This window comes from Ipomoea triloba, chromosome 11 (assembly GCF_003576645.1).
Source record: "Ipomoea triloba cultivar NCNSP0323 chromosome 11, ASM357664v1".
Classification (NCBI taxonomy): Eukaryota; Viridiplantae; Streptophyta; class Magnoliopsida; order Solanales; family Convolvulaceae; genus Ipomoea; species Ipomoea triloba.
In genome coordinates this window covers 18,639,542-18,650,458 of record NC_044926.1, presented here as the reverse complement: position 1 = coordinate 18,650,458, position 10,917 = coordinate 18,639,542, and the positions used below count along the sequence as shown (strand labels likewise).

The 10,917-nt window shown below is 32.8% G+C and overlaps 1 protein-coding gene across 1 annotated transcript; it reads left to right on the top strand.

Moving 5' to 3' along the window:
• The first annotated feature begins 2,009 nt into the window (after positions 1–2,009).
• Positions 2,010–8,512, top strand: LOC115996285 (GDSL esterase/lipase At3g48460-like). Its single transcript, XM_031235476.1, has 3 exons — positions 2,010–2,431; positions 3,045–3,306; positions 7,668–8,512. The coding sequence occupies exons 1-3, from the start codon at positions 2,013–2,015 to the stop codon at positions 8,169–8,171; spliced, it is 1,185 nt and encodes a 394-aa protein (XP_031091336.1). The 5' UTR covers positions 2,010–2,012; the 3' UTR covers positions 8,172–8,512.
• Positions 8,513–10,917: the final 2,405 nt, after the last annotated feature.

Sequence of the window (10,917 nt, the reverse complement as noted above, 5' to 3'; positions counted from 1 at the left end):
GAGCCCTCTAATATTAACTTATTTTGTGCTTAAGTAGGTTAAGAAAGTAGTTATGAACAGATACTACATGAGTACTAGAAAAAAAAAAAGCTTCAAAATAATTATATCCATCTCAACATACCAGCTTCCTTTAAAAAAAAATCATTTGATTTCGTTTCCATTTTTTTTTTCAAAAAATAAAAATAAAAATCTACATATTCAACAACAATTTTGTTGACAAAATAGAAGATAAGTACTAATATGGAAAATTAATTTATTAAAAAGTATATAAACATTTAAAAACATGTCATGAAAGTAAGGTGACCTGCAACTAATCTAGGAAATAGATTATTTTGGTATAATTATATTACATGATTTTTGCCTGTTTAGAGAACCAATTGTTGATTTTTTGTTTAATGACCTAATTACATTTTTGTATAGTGTATATATTGACTTATTTGGCCTCTTTTTTCTTTCTTAATATTGATGTACAATTAGGTCAAGAACAAAAATTAGGCACAAAATGTAAAAGAACACAAACAAATTAAGAACAGTAGATACGTGAATCCAAATAATAAATAAATAACTAAATATAGTGAAAAAAACATATTCAAAATCTATGTTCTGATATCAAATTAATATGATGAATTTGTTAGGATACGATCCAATAATAGAGAAATCACCGGCAAATTACTCTGTGAACCCGAGTTCACAATTTACATACTGAATGTTCACAATTTGAGTTATGAACATTTAATATGTAAATTATGAATATTTAATATGTAAATTATGTATTTTATACCCAAGTAAATGGTATAACACTATAACTATTGTAAATCACCTTAACCTTCAGCGACTTAAATTCAAGAACACATAGGGCCACTGAAATTTGATTTCCAATATATAAATTTAATTTTCATTATCAAACTGCATTCTTCAATTCTCTCCCTTTTGACAGGTTGGATAATTTATATATTGATTGAAGTTGTCTCCATGTATAAGAACCATACATAACAAATCAAATATTATATTAATTACTTGGAACCAAGAACAGTAATAGTCAACTTCACAAATTTAGAGAAACTCAGTTACTAGATGTGAACATTTCGATTTGTGACTTTAATTGGAACAAAAAACTATAAGAGCATCCTTATCAATGGAGTTTATTCACGGTTTTTTAGGAGTTTTTGTAAGTGTGATTAAGAAAGAGAAGATGAGGATGGATATATGAAAACAAAAAAAAATTGATTTAAAAAAATAATAATAAACAAAACTCTGTCAGGCGCTTGCACTGCATGCCCCGGCTAGGCGCTTGCTGTGCACGAAACACGCACAGCAGAGAGTAAGAAAAAAGGTTTACTGTTCTAATATTTTGGCATTTGCAAGAGCTCCCATTTTTTCTCTCACCTCTCCTCTCTCCCCTCTCTCCCCTCCACCTCACATATCAGTGTACTATTATCCCCTCAATATCTATTGATGAGGATGCTCTAAGGAGTTAAATCAGCATAGGGTACTCATACATAACCAGCTCAAACAAAGAAGACCAATAGATCATTCTCATTGGGAGTCAAAAACTTGCAACTTTATGGTTACCAAGCCGACAATCCGACCAACTTGGTTCGAGTTATCCCATGTGTGTACGTTTATGTATATAGAGACATGCACACACCATAGTTAGGAACCAAATTCTACTGGCTTAGCTCAATTGAAGCATGTGTTCCATCTCAACTAAAAGTGTCTCTTCATGTGTGCGGACCAATTTTTTTTATGGGTTCCAAGCAACACATGGACAATAGTCATCTCAACTAAAAGTGTCTCTTCACGTGTGTGCAGACCGATTACTTTTTTATGGGCTCCAAGCAACACGTGGACTATACTCATTTTTTTTATTGGGTGACGCCCAAATTCGAACCCTCATACCAAATTGAACCATGTGCTCCATCTCAACTAAAAAGCTAAATTGATAATTGGATTGGAAATTTATGTTTATGTATTATATATGCCTCAACAAGCTCCATTATCCGCCCATCTATATGAGCAAAGGTTACCTTTCCATAAACAACGTAGCCATGGCTTTTACCTACAAACTTTGTGCTTCTAGAATCACACTATCTACTCTACTTCTACTCTTGTTCTTGTGTTGCCCTAATCCATCATCAGCCACAGCCCCCAAACTATTCAAGAAAATTTATGCATTTGGAGACTCGTTCACAGACACAGGCAACACAAACTCCAGCACTGGCTCCATCTTCTTCACCCATGTATCAAACCCACCCTACGGCCGCACATTCTTCCACCGCCCCACCAACCGCTACTCCGACGGCCGCCTCGTCATCGATTTCGTCGCCCAAGCTCTCTCCCTGCCCTTCTTGCCGCCATACATGGACCCCAAGGCCGACAGGTCTCACGGTATCAGCTTTGCTGTTGCTGGCGCCACTGCTATAAGCTACAGGTATATATATAGAGTTGTCTGAAAACCGGCCCTTCCGTGACAACCTGCGAACTTTTGAAGGAATGCACTATAACTTCTACATGAATGCACATCAACTACACTAAGACATGCCTTAAGGGCATGCCCTAATGTCTGTCATGTGTTCATGTAGTAATTGTGGTGTATTCCTGTAGTGGTTGCAGTGCATTTATGTAGTAAATGCGGTGCATTCTTGTAGTAATCGTGAAGCTAGAGTAATTGTTGTGCATTTTAGTGTTATTTACAGTGTATTCTTTTAGTTGGCTGATTCACACCTGAACAAGACCCTATATGTGTGTGTGTTTTGTGGGGTGCCAAATCTAAATCAACTTCCAATTCCTACTATGCATACAAACATACATTACTGTTATTGGACAAACCAAGTCCAGTACTTGGTGGCTAGGAGGTTGCTGAGCGAAGATCTAAAGGATTAAATCCAGCACCCTGTCTCTTAAAAACTCAATCCTAACACGTGGTATTAGAGTCAAGCCACAAATACAAATCCCAACAACATTAAAGTTGCGCCTTCACTACGAGTTATAATGCGCTTGATGCTAACAATTACATTTTGTGTTTACTACTATGCCTTCATCAGGTTCTTCGAGAAGAACAATGTTAGTCTAGACATTACTCCTCAGTCTCTTGGAACGCAGCTGGGATGGTTCAATAGGTACTTGGAGAGTGTTGGGTGCAGAGACTACAAAACCACTCCTACGCAGTGTGGGGATGTGTTTGATGATGCACTGTTTTGGGTTGGTGCGATTGGTGCCGGCGACTATGCCTTTACCTCTGGCTCTTCTATACCAAGGAAAACTCTTCGCCGGCTTGCTATCAGTAATATTAATGGCTTCATACAGGTAATCTATTTTTTCTTTCTTTTATTGTTGTTGTATTAGTAACTCCCAAGCGTCACATCCATGTATAATAAGTAGAGGAATTCTAGGTGTGAATAGGTATGGGTGCCTTTGACACAACATACTAGGTAATATGGGAATAGCCTCATAGACAGTTAAATTAGTTGTAGAATAAATTTGTCCAAATCAAGAACCGAAACCGTAAAAATCTAGTATCTATTGATCAATTAAGTTATTACTATGATTAACTTCTCCACAAATTGTCGGTGTGGAGGTACATGGGGTGGCCTATTCCACCTTGTCACAAGGTAATATGGGAATAATAAATCTGGTTCTTTTTAGAGTTTTTTTTTTTTTCTATTTTAAATCCAACGTAATTGCCAAGCACCTTGTGCTCAGATGACATGTAGTGACTGTTTCATATGGAAGGTCATGAGATCAAAGCTCAGTGGAAGCTATAGAAAGTAGGTCATGTCTATTGGGTACCTTGCATTCTTCCCCACAAAAATTGAAACACCACACTCTCGCAAAACAAGATTTGTGGAGATGATATATCAAGATCTCAATTACTCATTAAATGGGAGAATCAGTGTCTGATATCCATAGAGTCACATTACTCTGACTGTCTCCTTACCAATTTTCTTCTTTGTTACTTCACCTTTTTTTTTCTTTCATAATACCTAAAATTACAATAAAAAACTTCTACCGAAAGTGCTCTGAATATTGATACTACTTAATATAACTAAAATAATATTATAAAAATGCACAACTAGGAACTAGCATTGACAGATTAAAGTTTTCAAATTTAAAATTTAATAAATTACAACTGTATATTGATTTTTGTCCACATATTTGCTCTGAATTAATGTGCATAAATAGTCTTCAGATTTCAGATGCATTTAATTATGGACGGCATTATCCTTACTATTTCGTCTTCATCTTTATAATTGCATGAGATTACACGTTTCGCTCCCGTCCTTTTAACAGTTAATTTGAACATCAATATTCAATAGCATCATATATATAGTATAGACAATTTTATATTCTCGTCCTTATAACGGTTAACTAGCTTGAATATCATATATATATAGTATATATATAGAACAATCATGAACAAAAATCACTATACAATCATATATAGCTGAAGACCTAGAAATTGTGATTGTACAAAACTTTTCAATTTTTGCTTGTTTTATTTAAAAGAAGCAATTAATAATAATAATAATAGTAATAGTCTGTATAACATGTTTAAGAAAATTCAAATAATAGTAATGACATATGTGTCCAAAAAACTTATAAGACCAATTATTATAGCACAATGTATGTACAATTAATTTGGATGGAAAATAGCATAAATATAAAAAAAAATTACTTTCTCTTAATATATAGTTGGATAGTCAACATTATATTATAGACTTTTTTATTATTATTATTAATATAATGGCTGGTTGGCATTGTTTGCATTAGCTTTTTTTTGGATAGTCATACTATATATGTAAGATAAAATTTCACTTCTAGTAGTCTTACAACTTATGGAGTATATGACATTGTTGCATATAGTTCTCAAATTTTAATTTAGCTACATTTCGTTCTAAGAATTTAATAATAGTGTGACATTTTATCTTCTTTAGTCATTTTTGTCGAGTAGATGTTAATTGTTAGGACAATTTGATAACTTACCATTTACCCTTCTATTCATGCTAAAACTCTTCCTAAACCTATACTAAACTACATACCTTAGCAATAAGATTTTTCATTAAAGAAAAAAGTTTATCAAACTATTATTTATATGAATATTTTTTAACAAAAAAGATGAGGCTATTCTTGGAAAAAAATATTGTATTTTTTCAAAAATTGATGTTAATTTTAAAAAAATAATAATAAATAAATGACTAAATCTAAAAATAATATCAGTAAAACCATAGAACCAAAACGAGCAAATTAGAAATTAATTTAAGGACCAAATATGATAGTATCACAGTAATTGTGAGATAAAAAGTAAAATTTTTGTCTAGCATCTAAGAAGCCATGAAGACATGAAGTTGGTGGTAATTAAATTAAGTGCAATTAATAAGTATCCTCCCACTAGCATATACTTTCATGACATAACCCTCATCCGATCCATTGCATGAAAGAGAAATGAAGCTCCCAAAAAAAGAGGCCAAGTGAGTAAAACATGATTATCGTGTATATAAGTTACAAGTTCAGTTATTGTCAACATTCTCTTGTGTAGTTTGTGGATTATATACGCACAATAGTGATGTTTATTCAGTGCATACCCTAAAAAAAAAAAAAAAAAAGTGAAACAAATTGCCCCACCCCCACAACACCAATAGAGCATATGTTTTTATTATATCTCTGATTAAGTAGATAAAAAAATATAAAAATGGATTGTACCTAAATTTTCTATTGACATCATTAATTGATCAACGTACGACAAAATTCAAAGTAAGCAGATGTAGTTGTAAATTTAAGAGTAGATTGGTCCCATCCTGCAAACCAGCCAGAAGCTTCCTTATCCACTGCACGTTGAGTCTCTGACTCTATGTCTGCACTCTCGCATTTAATTGAAGATTCTTTAGCCAAGCTATTTCTGTTTTTAATCTTTTAAAGCTGAAAATCACACTTTTTTGTGGCCACTCTTAATCGCCCAAGCGGGCGCATGTAGCACACACGCTCGTTGGGTCACTTGTGAGACGCAATTGTGTATATCAGGGTTTTTTTTTCTTTAATATTTAGCAAAAAACCAACATCTACATTTGTTAAAAACAAACACTCTAATTTTTTACAGTTCTAAAAACTAAGAAAGAACCCCTATTGGAGATGTTCTAATTTATTTTCTTCTATTATTTATAAATGCATTTGTTTCATTTTTTATTTTCTTTAGTAATTTTTAATTATTTTTAAATTTGATTTTTTGTGTTTAATAGCACTTTTAATGTAGTTTCTAAATATATAAATTTTATATACTAATACTAAACTTAATATTATGAAAAATGGAATTAAAAATAACTTTAGTCAAGCCTCGTTAACCAAACCAAACAGAGGAAATGGGACGGAGGGAGGGAGTATTTTTTTACGTGACTACTTTTATTCAAATATCCATTAACTATTATGATAGATATAAAAAAAAAATTATTTTAAAAAATAATATTTTAGGAATATTAGCTAAATCTTTCAATGTTATAATTCATTTAATCAAAATGCATGAAATAAGTAAGATAATTTCTCACAATTCTCGTTTTCAAATCATAATCACATGTCCAAAAAAAGAATTGAGAGAAATTATCTTGTCTATTTTTCACATTTGAGTTAAAAGAACGAGAAATTTAGAGATTCAACTAATAATCCTAAGTTTTTTTATTAGGAAACAAAAACTTTCACTCTTTAAGATTTTGAAAATATGCCGTGAATAATCAATGGGTGGGATAAAAATAGCCACTTCAAGAAAAAATTAGAGGGAAAAAGTGAATGTGCATATAATTGAGGGATGAAATAAGTTATATTACTATAGTTCAAAAAAAGAAAAACATTTTCTTTAATTTCTTTTAAATATAATACAGTGATAATCTTAATTATTAGGTGCATCTCTTGTAATGTTGTGAATAGGAAACATCACAGAGTGGTATACATATCATAAAATGCACTATGTAATGTTGCATAGTACACTTATAGTTTAAGATAATTACCAAATTAGCATTACTTTTTCTCCTTGCTTCTAATCCATTGATCTTACATATTGATTCTTGAGCATGTAAACATGCCTACCATTTGTACACCGTTGATCTTCTTCAATTTGTGATTTATAAATTTTTTAGACTTGGTAAATATATATCACTATATCACTGCACCACGTCATGGGATGCACCACTGCACCACTCCAAACATCTTGGCACTTTGAATTTTGATATCTCATCTAAGCGCTAAATAGGAGTTTACTGGTTCACACCCACGCAGTGGTTCACACTAGGCTTGTTGACTTGCTAACCACACGGTTTCAAGTTTGACTCCCATTGCATCCAGCCTATTGGACTTTCATTGTAGATCAAATTTTGTCTTGCATGCATAATTTATGATTCAATATATATACAAAAATTCTATACATCTAGTATGAAATTTTTGAACAGAAATTTAACCTATGTTGATCAATTGAGTAAGTAATTTGCTCATTGATAATCTTGTCAGGCAGGGGCACCAGTAGTCAATCTCATTGTGACAGGAAAAAGTCCTATATAGAACTTTTTAGAGTTTTTATTATCCTTGATGGTATTGTTGTGGTTGTAGTCCCTAATCCCTATCTATTAATAAAAGTTGGTTTGAATTGAAATGGCAAAGAAACTAACCCCCCACAAACAAACAAACAGGCATTGCTAAAGAAGGGCGCAAAGTACATGGTGGTGGAAGGCCTGCCCACCTTAGGCTGCCTAACCGCAAACCTCTACTTATACACCGACCGCGACGCCATGGGCTGCGCCGCCACCGTGAACAACGAGAGCCACGCCCACAACGCCGTCCTCCAAGCCAACCTCCGCTCCTTCCGCGCCCATTTCCCTCACGCCACCATCGTCTACGCCGACTACTGGAGCGCCTACGCCTCCGTCCTCGCCAACCCGTCCAAGTACGGCATCGCCGAGCCCTTCAAAGCCTGCTGCGGCTCCGCCACGGGCGACCCGTTGAATTTCGACATTTTCGAGACGTGTGGGTCGCCCCACACCAAGTCTTGCCCGGACCCTTCCATGTATATCAATTGGGATGGTGGCCATCTCACGGAAGCTATGTATAAGGCTGTGGCGGATGAGCTCCTCAATGGCACGTTTTGTCACCCTCCCTTTGGTTACTTGCTTAGCAAGAAAATGTCATCTGGTTAGAATATTGCGTTCTCACTCTCAAATTCTTGATTTGAACATTTTTGGGGGCTAATTAACAAGGATCCTTAAATTGTCAGGTCAAGAAGTATTTGAGTGAGCAGAGTTTGGGAGTATATAGACTTATGTTATGTGTGGTGCTGAATTTATTTATTTTTTATTTGTGCTTTTCAATATCTTTGGCATGGTATGGTGTGGTGTCATCGAGTTGGCATGTAGTACCGCTGGACCGTGGTGTTTGTGGGTTTTAGGCTATGTGTAATGTAATGTTTTCGTCTATGAATTGAACTTTTTTGTGTAAAATATTGTCATTTCTATGAAATTTTATGCTGTTTATATTGGAAGGGAAATGTCTTAAGGAGACAATGGCATACCGGCAAATTATGGTCCACACAGCTACGTGGACCATAATCAAATGTACATTTTTAATGTACTAAATGTACATTATTTTTGTATTGAATATACATTATTTTTATACTATAAAAATAATGTACATTCAGTACACAAATAATATACATCTCCTAAATATAATGTACATTATTTTTATACTGAATGTATAGTATTTTTATATTGAATGTGCATTATTTAATAGTATGGTCCACACAGTTGTGTGAACCATGGTCCACCCAATAATGATTGTGGCATACCCCCATACACAGAAAATTTGAACCCAATAATAGGCTAATGAAATTATTATTAAGCCTAATTTTGAGATTGATCATTGGAACAATTTAATTAATCGGGCCATAATAATTAAATTAATTTCATTAGCCCAATTAAATTTTATGTTAGGTTATTGAATTAATTAATTAATTAATTCAAGCCCAATTCATATTTGAATTTAATAATAATTGTAATTGTAATTTAAATATAATTTTATTATATTTGAATTTTATAATTATAATTTAATTTGAATTAGATGATAAAATTTTGAACATAGACTTGATTATGCCAAGGTTCTAAAATTGTTAACATAGAGTTCTGTAATTGTGAATATAGAGTTCAAAAATTGTGAATATAAAGTTCTAAAATTGTGAACATAGAGCACTAAAATTGTGAACATGCACCTGGATCCACCTTGTAAGGTAGAATCGGGTCCATGGCATAACAATAGCAAAACATGAGTGTGGATTTTTCTCGTCATAAAAAAAAATAAAATTAAAGCCCAAGGAAGTACAGATTTGGGTAATGCTGTTACTCCATTGAATCCGAAATAAGTTGAATAATGTTTTTTTTTCTGTACATTATTATTTTTTAAAGCCCAATTAAAAAAGGCCGAAACGATTCATAAAAAAAACATTATTCAACTTATTTCGGATCTTATAAGTCCAATAAAGTATAAAGTGGGATGCAAAATGTAATGTTGAATAGGAAAACAATTCAAATCCTTATTTAGTTGTGTTGTTGGAATCTCTAATTTATGTTTGATATGACGAAATTTCATTCCTTATTTATTTTTTTGGAGTACTACTGACTCGGTTATGATGTAGTATCTGTACGTATCTGTACATAAACTACTTTCTCAACTTACTGAAGCACAAAGAGTCAGCATTACCTCCACTGAGGCTCGAACCTACCCCCTCCAACATGGGATGCAACCAAATGCCGCTAGACCACAAGGTCATTGGCTCATTCCTTATTTAATTATATAGAATTTATATTTTGTTATTTGATTACAAAGAATTATAAGTTCACGGAATTACAATTTTTAGGGTTCACAAGAATTACAATTCTACAACTTGTGGAATTGGAATTCTAAAGTATTGCCCTTTAATTATTATTATTATCACTGTGAGCATAAATATAATATAAACATAAATGTGCAGTTTAACTATCAGCTTAGACTTTTAGTTGGATGGAGAACATGATTCAATTATCATTATGCAAGGGTATTTTAATCTTTATTCACTTTTTTCGCTTTCAATTTTCAACAATTCTATTCCTATCTACTAAACAATGGATTTTGAATTCTCACTTTATTGTTTCCCACAAATTACAATTCATTTTCTTCTAATTCTCTCATTCCAACCAAATGCCCCGTAATTATTTTTTTGAGAAAAGATCATGTATGTTTAGAACCAAAGGAACCTTAACGTAAGCAATTCCATGTTTTTAATCTATTTATTTCACTCATTGTGTATTTTCATTTCCAATTTTAATTTTTTCTTTTAGTACTATTGACTATATTTCGATTTTTAAGTTAAAAAGTGAAAGACAAAAACCTTGTTTGGTTATTGACGGATCCGTCGTTTTCAACATTTTGACCGTGGTCAAAACGCTGAAAACCTTGTTTGGTTAATGGTTTGGAGCAGCATATATGCTCCAAATCGCCAAGTTACAAAACGCTGCAAGTAACAACGTTTTGTATTTAGCGTTTTGAGGAAAGTATCCAAAATGCCCTTTTATATATATATATATATATATATATATATATATATATATATATATATATATATTAATAAAAAAAAAAACTAAACTTACAATTTGCCCAGCTCTGGGTGCACTGGGCAAATTGATTTATTTAATTAAAATGGAGCCTTGAGGCTCCTAGCTCCATTCCCCACTTATCCCACCGATGTGGAATAAGTGGGGAAACAAAGGGGAGCCACCGTGCGGCTCCCCTTCCCCCACCTCCTGCCCTTTTTTTTTTAAAGAAATTTAAAACATTGTTATTATTGTTATTTATTATTTATTGTTATATATATATATATATATATATATATATATATATATATATATATATATGTAT